Source organism: Calonectris borealis, chromosome 20 (assembly GCF_964195595.1).
Source record: "Calonectris borealis chromosome 20, bCalBor7.hap1.2, whole genome shotgun sequence".
Classification (NCBI taxonomy): Eukaryota; Metazoa; Chordata; class Aves; order Procellariiformes; family Procellariidae; genus Calonectris; species Calonectris borealis.
The window spans coordinates 1,316,209-1,338,274 of record NC_134331.1 but is presented as its reverse complement, the minus strand read 5'-3'; the positions used below and the strand labels follow the sequence as shown (position 1 = coordinate 1,338,274).

At 58.3% G+C, this 22,066-nt stretch overlaps 1 protein-coding gene across 9 annotated transcripts in view; it reads right to left on the bottom strand.

The window, feature by feature from the left end:
* The window catches only part of BAIAP2 (BAR/IMD domain containing adaptor protein 2), a 48,959-nt gene that overhangs the window by 13,990 nt on the left and 12,903 nt on the right, over nt 1-22,066 (bottom strand). For all 9 annotated transcript variants that reach the window (XM_075169363.1, XM_075169356.1, XM_075169360.1 and 6 more), the window contains exons 4-6: nt 11,169-11,230; nt 10,777-10,848; nt 10,294-10,431 (exon numbers count right to left, since the gene is read on the bottom strand). In XM_075169363.1, coding sequence (XP_075025464.1) covers nt 10,294-10,431; nt 10,777-10,848; nt 11,169-11,230 — 272 coding nt within the window. The remainder of the gene's footprint in view (nt 1-10,293; nt 10,432-10,776; nt 10,849-11,168; nt 11,231-22,066) is intronic.

The window sequence follows — 22,066 nt, the reverse complement described above, 5'->3', positions numbered from 1 at the left end:
GCAGATGCCAGCGCCGGGCAGGGAAGCCGCAGACGCGGCAGCGGGAGGCTCCCCTGCTGGCACGGCTCCTGCTCTACCTGCGGGACTTCTGCCAGCACGGCTGCGCCACGCGGGGCTTTGCCAGCACCGTACGGGGCACGGAAGCGGCAGACGGGGCTGGGCTGGGGTAACCTGTGCGGTGCAAACATGGCACACGGGAGGGCTTCAGAGCAACGCCGGGGACCGCAGGGCAACCATCAGCATCCCTGAGCACGGAGGGCGTGAGATGTCCCCAGCTCCCCGAACCAGCCCCTTTCTCCTCCCTCAACGCCCTCGGGATGTCCCCGGCTCCTCTCTGAGGAGCTTCCACCCTTGACGTGGCACCAGGCCTCTAAGAGGAGCAGCTCTCCCCGCCGTCGCTGTCCTGCCCTGCAACACCTCGCTGCCACCGGCTCTCCCCTGGGACGGCAGCACCGCACCGAAAATCCACAAGCAGCCGTGCAGACCAGGCACTGCTAAACCTGTTTCCAAAAGTCTGAGCTCCCCTGAGAAGGGAATTAAACTGGAAATTCAGGGCCTAAAGCAGCTTTACTTCTCTCCATGTTTAACAGTTATTTTTAGCATGCCACAATATTTATTAGCAGCCACATAAAATGGAATAAACCTCAACAAAGCAGTGAGATTAAGTGACATCCCAGACTTCAAAGGGGGCTTATGTCAGAGCTGGAGCTCCTACTGCTCCCTCCCCGCTCCGAGCATCCTCCCTCGAGAGCAAACCCTGCGAGAGCTCGTGCGGGACCCAGCAGGTTTTGGGTCTCCCCACAGGCACCAACACGGGTAGGGGAAAGGGGGTCAGTCAGAAACAGGTAAAAACCCGGTTTGCAACCAACAGCCCTGTTTCAAGGAGAATTCTTTTTTCCCCAAATGAGAAAATCCAGTGCAAACGCCCATGTTTAGGAAGAGAAATAAATGAAGGTAACTGAGCTGACGCCGCTGGGTGTAGAAGCAGAAATAACGGAGGTATTTGCATCACCCCCAAGCGAAGCTGCAGGGAGAGCTGAGCCGGACCGGGGCTGGCGGGGATGTAGGGGAGGGCACCGGGAAAGCCGGCAGGCGGCCGGGCTGTGCCGGCAGCAGGCACAGAGGCACCGGGAAGAGGCGGCAGCAGCCCCGGGCATGTGCCGGCGGGTGGGAGCCGGCGGCAGTGGGAGGACGCGCTCGGCGCGAGCGGGGAGAGCATCGCTCCGTGGAGTGGGCTCGGGACAGAGGCGCTGCCAGCAGCACGCCGCCTCCTCCCAGGTATTATTAGCCCCAGGAACAGCACAGGGACAGAGCCCGGGGCATCAGCTTGGCAGCGGTGAGAGGGAGCCGGGAGGGACGGACGTCCCAGCACCAGGCTGGAGAGCCCCCGGCTCCCCCAGGGCCTGCTGCCCCGACCCCGCCATCGCAGCCCTGCTATGCCCGGGACAGACCGAGCGCCGCCGTCCCCACACCCCTGCACCACAGGCAGCTCCCGAAAAAGCTTCCTTCGCTTCTCCCCCGAGGGAAGCGGCGGGATGACGCTCCCCCTCCCGCAGAGCCCCGTTTCTGGAAGGAAAGCGCAACCCTGACAGCACCTGAAATAGCAGAGGCGCGGGAGCAAGCGCGGACCCCGACACCCTAAACTCATCCTGCTTAATTTACTAACTGGGCCATCAAGAACGAGAAGGTGAGGAGTGAAATGAGTCCACCTCCGGCTAATTTAGTTCAGTAGCACAAGGACCCTCCCGCCGCGATTCAGGTTTCCCGGTGCAGCAACCACCCCCAGGCCAGACACAGCCGTGCCCCGGGGACGGCGGGGGGGCAAGGCTCAGCTCTACCCCCCCACCACTGTACACCGCGACGCGAGGCCGAAAAATTCTTCCGTATCTTAGCAATGTTCGATTTTCAGTTTTAATCATGACTTAAATTCACAAGTTAAAGCCTTATTTACATCCCCGATTTCAATCTTGTTTTGCAAGTGTACTTTTAATTATTTCGCTAAAGAAAGGCTTGTCTTAATGGCTGCAGCCAGTTAGAACATGTTCATTTGCAAGCAGAGAGCCTATGCTCTAAATTTAGTATTCTCAGCGCTTTTAATACTTTATGTAAATATGCCTGATGTGCCATTGATTTATTCAGAGCCCTGATTTTTACACGTTATTACATTACAAAATGGCGAGCAACACTTCTTGTTCACTAGGCAGTTTTCATTTTGGATTTGCTCAAAATGACAATGGGCTTTCAAATAATCCATAGAAAGACAATTTAAATAAAACCCTTGTTAAATATGCCAGATGCACAGGAAAAAACAGTAACACGCAAAGCACGATGCAAGATCTCACTACTGTATGTCAAGGAGAAGCACCGTCTTTAATCAGCGAGCGGCGCTTTACCTGCGGCCAGGTGCCCGTCAGGACCGTCGGGCTCACGGCTGCCGCTCACGTCTCCCTTCCCTGGGGACGGAGGGGGATCCTGCAGCCATCCGGCATTTTGAACCCCAGCCAAACACATTTCTCAGCTTGGGCACGACCTGACAACCGGTGGAAGGGCCCGGTGCCTCCCCGCCGGCCACGGTGCGTCCGGGCTCCGCGGCTCGGCAGCATCCTCTCCAGGACCTCACCAACAAGCACGTACCGCTCGAGTGATGCGGCTTAAATTCAGACCCTGATTTAGGCTGTCAGCTTCAAACTTGGATTTTAAGCATCATCTCAATAAAAATCCCAGTTTAGAGGAGGAAAAAAACCCCCATTTGTGACCTGAGCGCCCGAGGGGGCAGGGAGCCGGCCAGGGCAGCGCTCACGGTGGGCACGGCCGTGCCGAAAGCCAGAGCACGCGCCGGAGCCGCCCAACAGCTCCAGAAACCTTTTCTGGGTTTCTAGGTTGGAGAAACCTCAAATAACTCCCCCGTCCCCCCGCTCCACCTCCCGAACACAGCCACTTCCAATTCACCGGGAGCCGCTGACCCAATTAGCAATGTCAGCACGTGCCGGCGCTGGGCGCAGCCGGGGAAAGGGTTTGGTTTAAGATGCGGCCGAGGGTCAGGGGCGGGAGCCGGCGGAGCGAGGGCTCCTGCCTGGTCCAGGGAAGCGGCAATCCGGGAGGGGGAGCCCGGCCCCGGCAGCCCGGGGGCCCCAGCGGCACAGGGGTGGCGGCGCAGCCAGCGACCCGCCGGTTCAACCCCCCCTGCCTGCCCCAGGCCGACGGGCACTGCGGGAGCAAAGCTTGGCCACGCCGGGTCCAGCCAAAGCTGGGCAGTCTCCATTCAGAAACCAGACCAAGTCACCCCAACGGGTCAGACAGTAAATTAGGAACAAGAAAACATGAAAGAGGAAACAAGACGTTGCAAAGTCCCCAGCTCGAACAGCCGCTGTCATCCCCGGCACAGAAAACCAGGGCACACCAAGGCCCTGCCGCTTACACCAACGTCTTCCCAATGCCACTCCAAAGCTGGCAGCTAGAGGTGTGTCAAGATGAAAAAGCATCCGAGAAACGTCAAGACCCGAGCTCTGTTCAAGCGCACGCTGCCATCAGTGTAGTTACCGCAGGTGAAACAGCAACCCCACCACTGTACTTCAGTCAAGCCTTTAATAACCACACAGCCTTACTGGAAAAAAGTTAGTTCAGACTGCTCTGTCCAAGCCAAGAACCCGCAAACCAGTCAGGAATACGAGGCAAGGGCAGCGCTAATGCTAACGCACTGAGCACAACTGCAGAAACCAGCAGTACAGATCTTTATCGGTGATCGGATGCGTCTGCCGCTGCTGCGCGAGGGGTCGGCCGCGGGGACCGGAGGGAACGCACAGCAGGCAGAAGCCAGCAAGGCTGCCTTTCAGGAGGCTCCGGCTGACCGCGCTGGACACGGCCGTCGCACGCTTTGAGACCAGAAAGCCGGTAATGCCGCAGGGAGCACGCGGTGGGCACGCTTCCAGCCGGCATCACGAGATGCAGAGCAGGGAGGGGACCGAGCCTCCACGCCGGCTCCAAGCAGCGGCTCTCGTCCCAGGGAGGGACGGGACAGGATCAGCAGCACAGAGCAGCGGGGAAAACAGACGAAAGAGAGGGGAAGGGAGAGGACTCTGCAAACTGTGCCGGGCCGATGCGGCAGGCTGAACTACCTGGAAGGAGTAAACACCCAGAGAAGGGAGGATTTATTTAGGGAACCACAAGGGAGAATAATTAGAAAGTAATGGGATAAAATAAGAAAGAAGTTAGGCTGATTAACAGAGGAAGATCGTCTAAGCTGTTGAATAGTCTCAAGGAAAACCAGCTGAAACCCTACCACGGCATATAGCCAAACTGGGGAAAACGAGCAGCCTGGGGATCCTCAGCCCCCACGGCTCCGGGGGAAGGAGACAGCTTTTCCTCATTCCCAGAATTTTCTCTGGAGTGTGGAAGCTGGTGGACCCTGGAGCAGCTTCGGGGGATGCACCATCCCCTCCCGGCTCCATCCTGGCCACCTCCAGCCTCCATCATCGCCCAAGTGCGTTACAGATGGAGAGGGAGGTTGCTGGTCTGTTTAGCCAGACAGAGCGATGCCGTGTTTGAGCCCTGGGCTACCAGCAGCTCTTCTATCAGCTGAGCACGGCCGGGAGGGAGACGGGAGCTCGGAAATGAGCCTGACATGACCTAACCTCTCCTGTAAAAAGGCAAATAAAGCAACACACCAAACCCTCTCCCGCAGCAGAGTGCCCATACGTGGGTCACCACAGGAGCCAAAACACGTTTCGCTGCCTTTTGCAAGGACAAAGCATCCCCGCAGGGCCACGGGACCCCACGGGCCGCAGCCGTCCGCCGTCGGATGGTTTCTGTGCATCTGGCACACGGGCACCCCGAAGCTCTGCACCTTTCCGGGGGAGAAGACAAACTCCCCCCGCCCTGCACAAGTACCGACATCTCCAGCCGGGGAAGGTCTTCTAGTGCCGGCACCCGCTGCGCCGCCCACCAGCCTCCACCGCTCCCGCTCCACCACCCTGCGGCCAAGACCCTCCTCCGGGACACTGCGCTGATGGTTATCAGAGGTGAAATAATAGGCAGAGCGGGTCCCGGGGAGCACAACCCTGACAGCTGCCCTGCTCCAAGGGTGCCGGCCCCCCTTCCCCCCCGAGAAGGGCTGTCTCCCCTCGTTACGTTGCCTGTCTCGCACATCTGTTCATGGGGGCATCAGCCTCATCCTTTCTCTGCTCCTATAAAGCGCCATCCACGCACGCATGTGATGTTACATAAAATTTACAGAGAGCAAAACAGCAGGCAAGCGCTTTCTCCAGCCGGCTGTGCGGGGGTTTCGTGATCAGCTGCTCAAAACGTTCCCTCGATTCGGGGACACCCCGGATCAACGGCTCGATGCACGAGTTTGGTACTGAAATGCTCATCAGACACGGCCCTGACCAGTGCAGGCACAGGGACACAGACCAGCTTTCCTGAGGAGTTATTTGAGGCATCTCAGCCCAGGGGAAAAGAAGTTCAAGACTTCATTTTGCATATTTGTAGCAGCTGCTTATAGATTTGTAGAGCTGGTTTTGGGAAACCACACTTTGTGCCGGAGCCTGTAGCCCACTCGGGGTGGAAGGGATGCTGCCAGCCCACCCCGGCCACAGCCACGGGAAGGAGACGGAGACTCCCCCCCTCTCGGTGCTGCCTTTTTCATAAGCTCTCACGGACCTCAAAGTCTGAAAAAGCCGCTTCAGCGTACGGCTCTTGCGGCACCACGTCCGGAGAGAAGAGGGTCCCGTGTGCTGCCAGAGCAAGTGCAACGCCCAAAGCCTCCCCAGACGCTCAGGGCTACGCCCCACGGTAAGAGGGGCCAACGTCACCAGCGAGGTCACGGCTGATTACAGAGTAAACAGAGGCAGAAAATACCGCAAGGGATGAGCTCTCCAGTAAGGTCCCGAGACACGAGCAGGTAACGCCACCGAGCTACACGAACACACGAACACTCAGGCTGGTACTTCCCGAGTCGGGATCCCTTCCAGTCCCGACCTGGCCACGGCAAGGACGACGCTCAGTCCCTGCCCACGACCAGAGCCGCCCAGCCCCAGCCCCGATCCATCTCCCACCAAGCATCTCACGTGCGTCCCCTCCCTGACTGTATTTGCTGGCTTTGGACCCCCAGCCTAACTCAGCTTACAGCACGATAAAACGAGAGTTACCTGCAGCCACGGAGCTTTTACATAACTCTTCCCTATTTGACTTTTACATAAGCCTTTGTAACCTGGTTTGTGCAAACTCCTCATCAGTTAGAGCTTCTTGACCTATAGCTAAAATTATTTCTCCTGATGGGAATATCAAAATGAGGTTTCAATTACAAAAGTTTATAAACCCCCCCAGGTTATTTGGCACAGTGGTACTTAATGCTTAAAATATTCCCACAGGAGCGGGTGTAGGTGTGGACGAGCAGAAGACACATCTGGGCAGGAGCTGAGCTCAGCCTCCGCAGCCCAGCGCCGCCGGCTCAGCAAAGCCCTGGTGCTGCAGGGCTGGAGGAGCAGCGAGCTCCCTCCGCCCCGCCGGAGTTACCGTCACGGCTGCTCGCCGGCACAGCCGCGCCGAAAGCCCTTTTGCCCGGGTCAGGCGCAGCCTTTCACCGCCAACAGCCGGCTTCAGCTTCGCTATTTGGTGTGAATTACAGTCAGCTTCATCTCAGCCCAATGGAGAAACCCAACTGCTTGTAGCGCTAGTGTGAGTTATAAACAGTTTGAACCAACGTAACTTCATTGTTGAGCTGCTGATTCAATCAAGGTCCTAAACCCATCGTGACCTTGATTTCATGGCTTGATCATAACTAGCATTTAATGAAATTACAGCAGTTTAGCTTCCTTGGTGATTGCTTAATCTTAATATTGTTTTCATTCTTCTTTGTAAAAGACATGAAGTGAATGGAATTGGTTTATTCTCACGGTTTTCAACACAGGTCAAAAAAAATCTCAGTAAGTACATAACTAAGATGAGACATTCGAGGCAGTTAGCTGTCTCAGCTTTCATTCCTCACGTATAACAAAAGCTCTGGACTGATTCATAAGGAATAAAAAGATTCCTAAGAAATAACAAGCCTGGCTTTATTGCGACATTCAGCAGTAACAGCCCACAACCACAGCATCTCTCTTGACCATGACAGACAAAGCTTTGGAGATGGAAAATCACTCCTGCAGCCTAATTGCACTTTCAGCTGCTTTTAAGCTACGCGAGTCGTCTTTACTGCAGACCACAAGGTGTTTTAAGTCGTCAACCATTTTAATCCTGTGATGCCCAACCTATCTATTAAACTCCACAAAACAAGCAGAAGAGACAGTGGCCAGATGATGTGGGACTTGCAGACAACCCTGGATCAGCTCTCGCCATGCAACCAGTGGCTGATGAAGCTCAGGAGAAGCCTCCTGCAAGTGTCCACGAGCATCGCGCCGCTGCCTCATCCCGAGCAGACCTCCTCAACCTCCGTTTTCCCAAAGCTACTGCTCACCAGCCACAAGATAATTAGTTATGTGCAGTGCCTGCCTTATATCAGCATTTATTTCTGCTTTATAGAGGGGGAAAATCTGAACTGTCTGAAGAGTCACAGGTGAGGTGTTTGGGCTGTTTTACTGGGCTTTCTGATCAATCTAGCAGAGCATGGAGCCCGAGCCACGCTGGTACCCTGCTGCAGGTGAGGGCTGTCCTCTGCCACCCAGCAAACCAGAGCCTGAACAGCCCCAAATCTCCTCGGCAGAGTGAGATGACGTTACAGAAACCACGTCCTGGAGCTCCCCGAAGGAGGACAGCACTGCTTCTCCCACCGCGCTCGTCTCGCCCACCCATCTCACTTGCAGGCGATGACAAGTGGTGGTCACTCAACAAGTGGTGAAAAGGCAGAAAGGAGCAATTCTGCTTCCCGCAGCATTAAATACGAGGAGGGATGATGACAGAGCATCAGACTCCTGGCTGCCGACTGCTACAGCAGCTTAAGTGGATGAGTCTTCACAAGGAGAGTAAGATGTTATTGCTTTATTGAAGGAGATGACTGATGTAGCTACCAGGACGTTTCCATCCACAGCGGCTTCTCCCATTACGAGACAAGTAGTGTGCAGCAGCCCATGAGAAGAGCTCCATCCAGTTGTTGTCTGCTGGGTCTGTGGGCCCACCCTTGCAGCAACTCCCCCGCTCTCCGATGCCCAGGCAAGGGTAGGAACAGCATCAAGGGTGGCCCCAAATACCCTCTTTTTCTGTTGAAAGGAAATACCAGCATCGCAGCCAGCAGAGAACAGAGGGAAAACTGCCCTCTTGGCTGAATCCAGCCATTTAACTTTGTATTTTGATCTAGGGGGAAAAAAAAGAAGCGAGCGGTTGAGCAGTCTCATAGCTCTTTAAGCTCAAAAGCCATCATAAGGCTTTTTCAGAGATAAGCGCTTCCTAAATACTTACTGAAAGATTAAGAGAATGAAAGCCTGATCCTGCTTCCCTGCCCAAAGCGGCCGTGCTAACAGGACTGCCCCGTCCTGGATCAAACCATCGCTCCTCTCCCAGCTGCAGAAAGCCGGTCACTGGGCTGGCTCTTCTCCGACTCCGGCGGTGGGATGGGGATCCCTGCACGGCAGCAGCCCGGGGGGGTTAGGCAGGAGAGGGGTGGCTCTGGCAGCAGTTTTGCTCTCGTCCCTAACAGCAGCTTTCGCAGGTGGGGGATAACAAAGGTTTGATTCCCCGAGTTCCCCCCGCTGAGCCTCGTTGCCTAACAGGGCTTTTCTTGCTCAGCAGGAATTTCGGAGCAAGGGCTTGTGGAGACGCCACAACCCAGAAGTGGTTTAAGCTGCTCAGCTCTCAAGAAGGCGCCAGCCCCCGCCGCAGCGGGCAGGACACCCGAGTCTGCTGCATCGACACCTTCCAGCCACGCTCCGGCCAGCCGTGCCTCCTGCAAGCAGCTCAGCGCAGCCTCGGCAGCAAACGAGCAGGAGCTCAGTGCACCGTGCTCCGGCTCAGCACGGAGCTGCACGCCGAGCCGGGCTGGAAGACTGCAGGTGCGTTATTCTCCTCCAGAGCTAATTCTGATTCACGACACCGAGCGAATGACTGATTTCCTGAATTTTAGTGCAATTAAGAATGTCACTTCCCCAGCACAACCTTCACGGTAACTATCTGCCGATCACTTTCAATGCCACCCTGTACACGGCCGCCGCGCGTGAAGTGCCGCTGACGGTCAGATCCCCCTCAGCAGACACGGATCATTTCGACACGTTACCGGCGGTGGCACCTGAAGTAACAGACCCTGGTCCCGACATCATGCATGCTCTCGTGCCTCAGAGACAAGGCTAGGCCATTCCTGGCTTCGGGGCTCTCCTTCCCCTTTTCAGGGTACTACTCGTGCTGCAACCATTCAACGCCTTAGCTCGAGTAGCAGCACGAGGACTTTCAGCCAGCGCAGGTTTGCAGAGAGGTGCATCAATCTCTCGTTAAAATTTGCCATGTTCAGCCGTGCTCTGGGCAAAGCTCGAACCAAAGGTTGCTGACTTCAGAAGACGAACTCCTGCTGCGAACGCATCAGTAACCCGGGCGCCCCGGCACGTCCCGCTCATGGCCCCGGCTCAGCCCAGCGCTGCCGGCACCCGCCGGGGATGAGCCCTGGGTGCTCCTCAGCGAGATGCTGACCCCGACTCCCTCCCTGCGGGGAATCCCAACGCCTCGAGCTCGGAAACGCGCCCACCCCGCAGCACAAACCGTCCAGGCAGGGGCCCTGAGGGACCCCAGCCCCGCGCAGCCGGGACCTGATTAGCAAACGGCGCGTGGTTGGCGAGGGAGCCCACACCGCGATCACACCGCAGTGATTCACCGCAGCCGCCCCCGGCCCGCGCCGCCGCCCCGGCGGGCTGGGGGAAGGGACGCCCCGGCAGCAGGCGCAGAAAATATTTAAGCAAAACACCATCCAGAGGAAGATGGATCTGGCACAGCAGACACTAGCGATCTTTTTGGGTTCATTCATTAAGCAAAAAAATAAAAGGCACCAGGAGCAGTGGATCGAGCAGGGTTAGTCACCACCGCACCGCCTGGCACAACATCTGCCGTCAGCGGAGCTCGCAGCCTCCCCCTCTGCACCGTCCTCCCCCGGGGCGGCCACGAGACCAACCCGCTCCCATCACGGGCTGCCGCCCCCTCCCTATCCACACTTCCCACACCCCACCACGCTCCCCTAATGCTGCTGCGCCCGTTCCTCTAAAAAAAACCAGCAAGCCCTTATCTAAACACTGCAAGAGCCGGGCCACCTCTCGCACGCAGCACCAAGCGCCCGCTGCCCTGCACGAGGAGGTGCTCGGCCCCCCAGGCGCGGGCTCCTACCTGCAGCTCCTTGTCAGAGTACTTCTGGGGGTTCTTGCTGCCTTGGCTCTTCTTCCGAAGTTTCTTCAGCTCTGCCTGGCACTTGTCGAGCGAGTCCCCCTTGCTCCTTTGCTCCGTCTGGTATTTTTTCAGCGCAGCCTGGATGTGACAGGAGAAAGCTCTGAGCAGCCGAAGTCGAAGCCCTGCCTCGGCCGCGGCTCCTGCTGCCGAGGGTTGGCAGAAGACCCCCAGCTTTGGGAGAAGCAGGATGCCCACTGCCCGGAGAGCAAACGGGGCGGCAATAGTCTGACATCGGGGGAAATGCTGTTCTGTGCGTGGGGATGTGCGAGATGGCCGGGGGTCCACCTGTAACCAGGGGCAGGAGCAGCGCCCGGGCACAACTGCCCCCCGAGCAGGGAGCCGGGCGAGGGGGCAGCAGGAACGGGAGACGCGGAGACGCCCGAGCCAACGCTTGTGCTGCCGGACTACGAGTCCGTAACTCACACTCAGGTACCGGGAGTCCAGCTCCACCTTCTGCTCCAGCTGCGTCAGGAGCTCGTTGTGGAAGGACTTGAGCTGCAGGCAGAAAGAGAAAACACGGTTCCTTGGCGAGGGCTGGCAAACCCTGCCCGGGGAGCGCCAGGGCAGGCGGGGAGAGGGGCTGTACAGACAGGGCACAGGCTGACAGCGGGGAGGGACAGACGGACACTGGAGAGGGACCCAGCAGGGCAGAAGCAGATGCCCAAGCAGACCAGACCCTTTGCAGCTCTGCAAATCCGCTCCAGAGGCGCTGGCGTCAGCCGGTCAAGACATGGAAAACCATTTTGCTCGGCTGCAACACCGGCAGAGCCCGTGGCCAGGGGGAGAGCCCGGCATGCCCAGGCTGGGGCACTCACCATCTCCTCCAGCTGGTTCTGGATCTGCCTGTGGACTTCTGCCATCTGGAAGAGCACATCTCCTGCAAAGACAAGATGTGGGGAGAGGGCTTGAGGCGTAGAGCTCGGGTGGACACCCCGGGGCTGGGGGAAGGTGGCACCCCACTAGCGGGGAGGGGTCCGCAGCCAGACCCATGGGTGCTCCTGGCGTACCCCCAGTGCCCATCTTTGGGGAGCAGACGTTAGTCTGAGACACTTGGACAAACACACATCTTGTGTAGCAGGAAGGGAAACAAGGACAAGCAGCAGCGGGACCCAGCACCCTGGGGCAGCCCTGCCCGTGTCCCACCGTGCCGTGGGCTACCCCAGCTACGGCACGGCTCTGCCCGTGCCAGCCCTTAGCCGGGCCGCAGGGGTGTGACAGAGGGGCCAGAGATGACGGGACCAAGAGAGGTCCCTCATCTCGACCCGATTCACAGTCCAGACATTGAAGGGAGCAGGCGGAGATGAGAGGTGCTGCACTAATAACCGAATTTAAACAGCACCGATACAGCCAGGAGCTTCGCCCGACGCTCTCCCAGCCGCGCGTACAGCCCAAAGCCGAGCACAGAGCACCCGCACCCCTCTCCCCCAGCAGCAGGGCACTGGATAAACACAGCCCTGGGACTCAGTCAAGGTCACGGGACACGGAGCTGCCAACGGAGCTAAGCCCCAGGTTGGTATTGGCCTCAAAACCACTGGACCTGTTCAACCTCGGCGGTGAGCCTGCTCGGGCAGCCCTGCCCTGGGCGGGAGGGCTGGGCAGCGAGGGCAGAGCCGTGGCACGTGGCTGCTGCAAACGCCGCAGGTCAGTCCCAGGAACGGCTGCCCACGGCCGAGGGATCCCAGCTCTGCTTTGTCTCTTCCTTTAATTTTTCTTTTCAAATGCAGAATTCATCAAGTCACACACCCACCGCGATTTCCTGGGAGGAAGGGCAGCGTCCTGCCTCAGCAAAAGCCCCGACGCGGCTGGAGCCAGACACACACACGGGAGCTGCAGGAGCGTCTTTTAGGAGAGGAGCCAGTGCTCCCGTTCGGCTAAAAGCACCATCTCCGGCTCAGAGCGAGCTGTCGGGGAGAGCCGAGCTCCGTCAGCTATTTGTAAGTGCTGAGTTAGGAAGCTCTGACTTCCCGCACGGCGGGTCGCAGCTTCCCAGGAGGCTTCCAGCCGACATGGAGCTGTTTGTAAACTGAAAGCCACGATCCGTGTCTCCGAGCCACTCCGGTCTGTGGACTCAGCCCTGGCAGGTCCCGCAGCCGGCGCTGGCTGGGAGCCCCCCGACACCCGCAGGGGCTCTCCGAAGGGAAGCAGCATCCCAGAAAAAGCAGAGCAGCGCCTGGGATAACTCAAAGCCCCAAAGTACAGCCCATAAAAACGTACGTGGAGTTTTAAATGACAGAACAGCAGCCCCAGGGATGGGAAATGCAATGGGAAGGGGACACCAGCCCCGGAGCCCCAGGACAACGTGCGGGAGGAGATGGTGCCACGCTCCCGAGGCTGCTGAAGGTGGATCCCGGGAACCCACTGGGGACCTGGGGAGCAGCCACAGCCCTAATCCCGCCCGACGGTGGGTCCCCCCTTCCCCGGCCCCCCAGCAGCTGAGACACACAGAGCCCAGCTTTGCTTCCAGACGGGGCTGCTCACTCCTGCCCTGCTCCAGCGAGAGCCCGGCCCTGGCAGCAAACGCCGCGGTTTTGGTGTATTTAGAGAGGGCAGGAACACACGAGTCCTCTGCGGAGGACGGGTCCACCCTGGGCTCCAGGACAACTGCAACAGAGTCAAACCTCAGCAACAGTGAGACCGGGACGAGCCAAAGCAGCGTCTCACCGGTGCGAAGGAACCATGGGGACCCTCATTCAGCACAAAACCAGATACCAGACGGCGTTCGCTGGGCCAGCCCCAGCCCGCCGCGCGGTCGGCCCGTCCCCGGCACACCACGTGCCCGGGCACACGGGCCGTACGCCAGCCGAGTGTCAACACCCCCAGCCGATCGGGAACAACCTGGCCCAGCAGTTCTTTGCTCTGGTGGCTGAAGCAATTCGTACTTTGCACCATACACCGTGTCTCAGAACCTTCTGCAAACATTAAAATCTGATCCCTTTTCGTCCTTGGCAGGTACCGGCCCCCTCCGCCGCGGGTCGATGCAGTAACAGAACCGGCTGCAGCACCCGTAGGTGCTCAGCCAGCACCGGCTGGCAGCGGGGCCACTGTCCCCCCATGTGCCCCGAGAGAGCAGCGATGCACAAAACATCCCGCAAAGCGAGGAGGTGACCGGACGGCGCGGCTGCGGCTCCGCTCCTTCGCCGGGAGGAAACCGTGTGCCGAGATTTCCGCAGCCACCGAGCCGGCTCTAACTTCTAGAGCCGCTTCGCAAGGTGCCGAGCAGAGCGGAGCAGCCCCCGGCGCTCACGCCGAGCAGGCAGCCGGCTGCGGCAATTACGCACGTCTGTGGTGAAGAGCTTCACGCATGAACGGGGAGGTCCGGGCAAGGGGTCACCACCACGAGACCGCCAGGAAATTGCTCTCCGGTTGGGCTGCGACACCTCAATCATGGGAAGCGCACAAATTCCCACTGCAAGGAGGCAATGACGTAACGCCGTCGCTTGGCCGAGATTGCTTTTTCAAGAGTATATCAATGCAAGGGTGGCTCGCTTATTATGTTCAAAGCTCGCACCACCCCCTATCCCTTTCGCTTCCCGTTTGGCCAGAGTGGAAACCCTGGCTGGGAAAGCCGGTGCAGGCTGGCCGAGGGCTTTCTGGCCACCGCTGCTGAGCTCCCGACCCCCCGGAGAGCAGGGACCAGGGCGCTCAGAAATAACGTACGTACCCCCAGATCCAGCGCGGGGTACACCCAGCCCCCTGCACCGGGACAACCGGGCTCTGCCCCCACCGCGTTCCTCACCCAGGGAATTGACCTGTTCCCTGGAGGCGTCTCTCAGCAGACACACATCTCTTGGTTTAGACTTTCTCCTCCACCACCACCCCCTTGGCTCTTATCACGGCGAGAGCGCGGCGCGTTTCAGCCCCACATCAAAGCGAGCAGCGGTGCGGAGCCTTTCCCACCCAGCGCAGCGTCCCTGCTGCTCTGCGTCCCAGCCCGGGCGAGGGGCTGCCGCCGTCCCCCCGTGCCCGCCAGGCGGCACGCTCCCCTGCCGCGGCCGGTTCGCTGCGCCCTTGCCGGCGCGGCCAGCCCAGCACCAAGAGCGGCTCAAGGTGAGCGCGGCGCTGCAGCCGGCGCGGCGCAGGAAGGCGGCTGGACGCCTGCCCGGCGCTGGGCTGCGCGGAGGCACGAGGGCTTCGTCCGGAGCCTCTCCCCAGGCTGGGACAGCCCAAGCGGCTCCGAAGGAATCAGCTCCAGACTTCCCGTGGCCTCCGCCATCGCTGGGAGCCCACGAGGGGCAGCAGCAGGATTTGAACTAAATCCCCTAAACAGCAGCTGCAGCGCTGTGCGAATTCACATATAGCACCTCTGACACCCCGACACCTCCACGCCGCGGGCTGCTTCACCGCTGCAAAAAGGCTACAGACCTCGTCAGACATTAACAGACATTTCGCCCTGAAACCGCTCAGACTGACCCAGCGTGGCAGCAGGGAAGAAGTTAAACTGTGACTAAGAGATGTCGCGGTCGTTGGAAAGCCTAAATATTTCAAACCCTGGCTCAGAAGAGGATCCGCGGCATTGCGCTGACGGTAGATACCGCAAGGCGTTAGCAGAGCTCGGCGGCGGGGCCGGGACCACGGCACACGCCCCGGCAGCAGCACGGCCGCCCACGCCACGGGCGTTTTGCATCACCTACCAGTGGTATTTGTAAGTTAAACACGGTAATTACCGCTGTGCAGCAGGGCAGAGAACAGGGCAAGAGCTTGGGTCACAGCGTAAACTGTATTCAGGGTGCGAGCACCATACTAGCCTTGCTGCCAAAATGCACCTCCTATAGGTCAAGAAAGCCAAGGTTAATGCCTCACCTAAGGTCAGAGGCAAAAATAGAGACGGGGAAGGGTAGGACTGCAGAGCAAGGCTTTCACCTGCCCGTGCCGGGCTCACGCACCTTTCCGCAGGCTGCAAAGCACAAACAGGGGAGGAGGAGTTGCTATTTACGTCTGTCTGACTCACAGTATCGTTCTGGGAGAACTATAGGGGCTATTGTGGGCCCTTCCCTACCACACCCAGCCAGGATCAGGCAAACAGGTTGTTCCACATCCCTCCCATTGCTATCGGCACTGCAAGCCCTGCGCAGGAGCCAGCTGCCCCTCCAGAAGGCAGAGCAGTAGGAACCCATCTCACAGGGCTTTGCTTCTGAGTTTTCAGAGCCTAAGGTTTTTTTTCCTTCGCCCCCTCTCGAGCTAGATACCAGCCATTTTTAATAAAAATACCAAACAATGCATCGGCGAAGGAGCCAAACTGCTTCGAGCCAGAACATGTTGATGCTTGTGCAGGGCTGAAGCAGCCCAGCCTGTCCCGCTGCCCCAGGCGTCACCCGGCAGCAGGGATGCTTTGACAAGCAAACAGCACTGCATCCTCGCCAGCATCGCTCCTTGCTCCTGTAACACGGAGGATGCTGCGCTGTTGGCATCGTTCTGCATCAAGATCACTTGCTCTGGAGATTCAGATCCCAAATAAAGAGCATGAAAGGATGAAACAAGGAGTCCGGGGGCTCAGCTCCTCCACTATTTGACATTGTGCTGGGCTTCTCTCTGTTGCTTTTTGTTAAGAGAGACCAGAAAAGGCGACAGTGCTGTCAAGGAAAGTAACCAAGCTGGCAGAAAAGGAATATTAGCTCATTAATGAGAAAAAGCAACAGACAGTAACAGGGCAAATTGTTTGAGCTCCTGAAGCCTAAGACGAAAAAAAATAATCTGCTTTTCAATGGCAGGTTAAATGCTGTTAGCTGAATCCTTTGATGCCAAGCAAGCACCCAAGCCCAGGGAGGGGATGTGCCCACACCAGCGCATTCCCAGGGCAGGCGGAGATGCGAAAGCACCGGGTCCCTGGAGGAGAAGGGGCCAGGAGGTCCCCGCACCAGGCGCTGCTCCGACACAGGCACCCTCTTTGCTCCTCCCGGACTTTGCTGAGCAAAGGCGCCTGCTCAGCAGGGCAGGAGAGCTCCATCGGTTTGGGATTTTTTTTTGGGGTGGAGAGCATCAGCCTTGTGCACAGGATTAACAAAGCACTGCTTCAGGGTGAAGTCCTGCCCCCCTGGACTCGGCAGAGCAGGGCGCTCAGCCCAGCGGTTACCAGTTCCCCTTTCAGCGCTGCGTGCCGCCCAGTTTCACACCAGCTGCAGCATTGACCACCAGCAGCCAGCGCGGCCGCCCCCCGTCCTGCAAACACGGACTGGCAATAGCTCTGCTCGCACGGCGTGCCACGTGCTGGAGGTCTGAGCCAGCCAGACGTAAGGCAGAAGCACGCTACTGGAAACTTCTGCGATCTTTTTTTCTCTTCCCTCTTACTAATGTATCTTGATCCAAGTTCACAGACACGGCACATGCCGCAGACAAGCCCTCGAGCCACGGAGAGAAGCGCTTCACAGCCCAACACCTCATCCAGACAAGAAGGCTCCGACTTGATCAGCGCCGACATTCACTGCACGACAACTTGGGGGAAGATCCGTGCGTCTGCAGCGGGAAGGATACGAGTGTGGGGAAACAATCGGCTTCTCCGTGCTGATTCATCTATTTCCTCTTCAAAAAGGTTTCACTTATCACAGCCCCGAAGGATGGTACCGATTTGTTGATGTTATATCAGCGACTCATCAGCATTATAATGATCAGCTCTTTTGCAGCCTCTGCTTCAACCCAGCTTGGCAAAGCTTAAGACATTTTTTAGTTATTTATTGAGAGACAAGGTAAAGGAAAAAGCAAAAGCTTCCCAAGGCAGCCTGACTCAGGCAGGTTCAACGACACGTTCCCAGTAAGCGGCTCGCTCAGGCTGAGCGCTCCCCATTGACACTTTTCCCAGGGACAGGTTCGAGACCGGGGGGCCTGTGATGCCCCACGCTTCCAACAGCCAGGGTGTGCGCGGATCATGCATCTGGATCACGATATATCATGACGTACAGACCAGCGAGTCCCTAGTGCCCAACTGCTCTGGCAGCAGCTCTGTTGGTGGCAGAGGATTAATTAGCACAGGAGAAGACGACGGCACAGACCTCACAGTCACCAGCCGGGAGCCACCGGCTCGGACCCGCAGGAACCCTCGGTGCTGCAGGCCAGCGGCCCCGGAGGGGACCCGGGCCTGGCCACACGACAAGCCGTGCCCCCTCCCAAAACCCGCCAGGCTCCCAGCACTGCCGGACGGCAGAAACCAGCCCACGGACGCGCGGGTGGCCCCTGCGTCCCTCGGACGCTCGTCCCGGGCGCGGTGCCCGGGCACACAGCAGGTAGGCGTCCCTGGAAGATGTCACCGCTGAAGGTGAAACCCAAACGTTACGCACAGCTGCTACGCGTTAGAAACTCCAGCCAGGCAACATGCTCTTCGCAGATGCTCCGTTAACAACCCTCCACCATTACTTACCCAAACACAGGTTGGTGAGAACAAGCCTACTGCTATGGCAGTCTGCTTTTAATCAGAAGATTTGCAGGCAGCGAAGAGGCAATGCAGACAGCAGCAGAGCCCCTTTCGGAGGCAGGCAGCAGTTTTTAAGAGGTCTTTCTTGTGTTTCTGCACCCTTAGCCAGCCCATTCCTGCAGGATCCTTCCCTGAGCGAACCACACAGCTTGGAGGCTGTCCTGAATTTCTGGAACAATTTCTCTGGCAAATTAGGCCTTTTAACAGAATCACAGGTCCAGAGCACCCATTCTTCCACCAGCACAAAGTTGTAGCCCACAAGCCATTAAGTGCATTGTTAAGTCCAGTTTTAAAAGGATCAAGCAACAAGATTACCGCTGCTCTCCCACCCAGGAGCTCACCTCCACGGGCAGAGGGACCCCACGGCAGGGACACCAAGTCACCCATCACAGGCAAGTATTTCCTGGAGTTCAGGTTCGGTCCTTCTGGGCACGGCTCTGGCAGGTGCCCAGCGGACATCGGGTACCACGACCGCCCCCAGCTCCCTGCAGCGCGCGGTGGTGGTCCCCGATCACGCATTAAATGCTTTGCTGCTGCGACAACCTTTGACATCCGTGGGATCTATATCTGCATCTCCGCTGCTGCAGGAAGCGTCTACCCAAAACAACTGCAAATCCAATTAACAGATTAATCCCTCTCCCGAGGGCTCAGCGCAGCACAAAGCCTCCGAACCACGCCGCCGCCAAGCCCGGGCCAGACTGAGGAGCCGCAGACAAGAGTGAAGCCGCCTGGGCGCCCCGGCAGGCTGGTCTGCCCCTCACCAGGAGCTGCCGCGCTGGCCGTCCCAGCAGGCTGGTGGCACCCTGCCTCTATGCAGCATCGTGGACAGGACCAGGCGCTGTGCCCAGCTCCGGCCGCAGACCCCCTTCTCTGTGCACAGCAGGGCCGGTGGAGACGGCTCTACCCCGCATCCCTCCGTGATGCTCGTCAGTGTTTTAAAAGCTGTACGGAGATGGTTGAAAACCCTTGAAGCCCAGCATCCTCTGCTGACACCAAACAGCTCCGCAGCAAACGACTGGACCATGAAGGTGCCACTGGTCCCGATTTTATTGTGCCAATTGTGTGTCAGAAGAAAGGCATCATCTACCAGAGGCTCATTTCAGCTCAACACTGGCTGACTAATTACTGCACGTCTCGCCCTTTCATAGCTCCATGCTTCAGTCAGAGCAGCCCTCACTAACTCAAGAGGACCTTCAAGAAAACCAACTGCTAAGCAAAATCCACCTCCAGCCCTGAAGGAGTTTCCTGCAGGTGCTGATCAGTCCCAGCATCCCAGTGCGCTCCCAGCCTGGTGGAAACCACCTCCGGCTCTGCTCACCAGGCACGTGCTCCCCTGGAGAAGAAAACCCCTTCCCATGACTTCGCCATGGCCTAGTTTTCAAGGGGGACAAAAGAAACAACATTTTGAGTAGCATCCAAGGGACAAAAGCAGGAGCCAGACACGGGCTGAAGCCACCCGAGCACTCGTGCACGTGAGACCGGAGCTCCTCCAAAGTGTCTACGAACTGTTCCCGGATCAAGCCTGGAGCAAACCTTCACTGATCAGACACGCAGCGTTCGTGCTCCTCACACCAGCTTCTCAGCTTCCCAAAAGCCACCGCAGCAACCACCAGAGATGTGAAGAACAACATAAGGAACCTCTCTCAAAGAGGAACCGTGGCATGGGTCTAATCCCCCAACACCAGCATCTGGGCAGCAGCCGGAGAGCAGGGCAGGGAGGGAGCAGCTTTCCTGCCGTCCTTCCCGGGGAGGCCACCACAAGCTGATCCTCGCTGCCACCGCTGACCCATCTCAGCCCCCCCCGGGCTTTGCCTCGGCGAGCCCAGCAGCCGCTCCCGGAGAGGTCCCGTAACGGGGCTTCTCCCCCACTTCCCGCGTGGCACCGGGAGCTGCTCCGGAGCACGGAGCAACCGCAGCTCCTCGCGAGGCGCAGGCTTTTCCCAGGTTGTTGAAAGCATGGAACTGCTCAACCCACAGGGAATTGCATAGAGCAACGTCTCAGGGCAAGCTCCTGCTGTGCGGGGACAATTCACAGCCACACTCCGTACCTGGTCAGAGCATCACAGCAGTTAAAAAAAACAACAAGAAAACAGACTTTGAATATCCCAAACCTCAGCAGCGGGGTTCAGACAGAGGTACGCCCCCGACAGACGCCTGCACCCGAAAACTCAAGCCACAGAGCCGATTACAGCTCAAGTACTTCATTATCGCTAGGTTTTCCATTACCACCCGGGATTATCCTGTCTACACACAGTTGCTAAAATCTGATGGAGAATTTACAAAAAATGTGAAGCGCTAAGCAGCTGCCGAGCAGAGACCTAGGCCGGGGGCAGCGCTCCGGCAGGCTGAACCTTTTCAGCAGGACAAACGTGCAGCATCGCTACCATCAGAGGAACGTGTTTTTAAAAAAAGCCGGCACCAAGCAGAAGCAGCCACCCCGGCTCGCTGCGCCCGACAGCCGGCACGGCTGCAGGCAGCGGGGGACCGGCCGCGGCCGGGCAGCTCCGCAGTGCCCAGCTTAAAGAGCGACTCCTCGGAGCCACAGGTACTCCCGGAGAGACGACGACAGGAAAACGCGGCCGGTTGCGAGCACCGACCCAAAAAGCCACCGCAGCTCTCCCGGCACAGGGCAGCCCCTCAGTCTTCACCCAGCTCCCCGGGGCGCTGCCGTCCCGCCCGGAGCTCCCGGTCCCCGGCCGTGCTGTGTCACCCAGGGGTGCGGAGCCCCCACAGCCACCCCGGCACCGGCAGCATCGCTGCAGCGCAGGCAGGAGGCTAGGGAAAAGATGTGGCTGCCTTAACCACGTTTTAGACGTGATCTGCAGTATTTTGTATTTTCTTTTGACACCGCCTGTCCCAGAAAGGACATCAGAATACCATGCACATTCAGGAAAAAAAAGGGGTAAGGAGGGGAAAGAAAAATCTCGGATTCTCTTCCATGGAGGCTGGAAACACGCGAGCTGCAGCCCCAGCCAGAGCACCCCGGAGTCCTGCCTGCCGTCCTGCAGCAGCTTTCCCTCTCCTGCCGCTCACAGAGGAACCCCGGAGGGAGCGGCGGGGGCACGTTAATGCAGGTGGCAGTTACGACCACCCCCATTTGCTGCTGCCCCTAGGAAGGAATGAAATAGCCCAGAGCCCAGCGCTCCCTTCCAGCACTATCAGCAATCCCGGCCCAGGGACCGATAAGGTAAAGGTGTTCCCAGGAAAAGCCGTACCTTTGGCGAGCTCAGCCCCGATCTAAAACATTTTTCAGCCCCTGTTTACACATGCCGCTGGGAGGGGGTTGTGTCCCCGGCTGTTATCAGCTCCAGCAAACTGCAGCCAGAAATTTTATCTTAACTTTCTTCTGCACAGAGCAGCTGCCACAATAAATATCAGCAGGATCAACAAAGCAAGAGGTCCGAGGAGCAGCCGCTCGTCACGGCTCTGGGCTGAGCAGGAGCTGCCAGGATCCTCCCTCGGCTGCGCTCACACCGAGAGCGGAAGGCGCAGTAATTTGGGAACATTTTAAACCAACCCCAAAATACTCGAGCCGTGTACCAAACGCAGTCGGGAGACTGCAGGAGGGCACTAAGGAGGCCTTGTCAAACCGCCGTCCTTAGGCGAGGAAGTGGGACCACCAGAAGACACCAAAGCCAGGTTTTAAGTGCGAGCAAAGCCTGGAGCTGCTCTGAAGGGGAGGCAAGGTTTGCGGTCCCCGAGCTCCTGCCCTCGCCTGGCGGAGCCGCCCCTGATAAGGCTTTCCCAAGCTTCCACTTCCAGGAGGACAGAGCTGCTGCGTCTTTCAGCCCCAAAGAGGCAGAGGGGAAGCCCTCAGACAGTAAGCTCCGCACAGCCCTTACCATCTCCGTCGCTGCACGCATCGCACACAAGGCTCTTTTGTTTTATTTATTGAACAGAAACAGATTGCTATAGGCAGCTCTAATCCAAGCGACAGAATCGGTTTCCATAGACACTTACTGCTTCCCCATCAAAATTCAGACGCAGGCAGGGAGCTGCGCACGGCCGAGCTGGAGCAGCCCCTGGCCGGGAGTAAGGGGGGTCTGACACCCAGCACAACACGGCGAAACCGAAGCCTGGTCCCTCCGAGGGGCTGCTCACCGATTGCTTCATCAGCCTTTAGAGCCATTTCAGCTCAACCTCTTTGTTAATTGGCTGCCTCGGAGAGATGGCATTAACGAGTACGGCTTGCCATCTCCCAGCACAGCGAGCTGGTGAGCCAGACCTGCAGGAGGCACTGGGAGGAGGAAGAGGAGGAGGAGTTCACCTGGGACTGCAAGGCAACGAGACCAAAACCCATCTCAGCCCCAC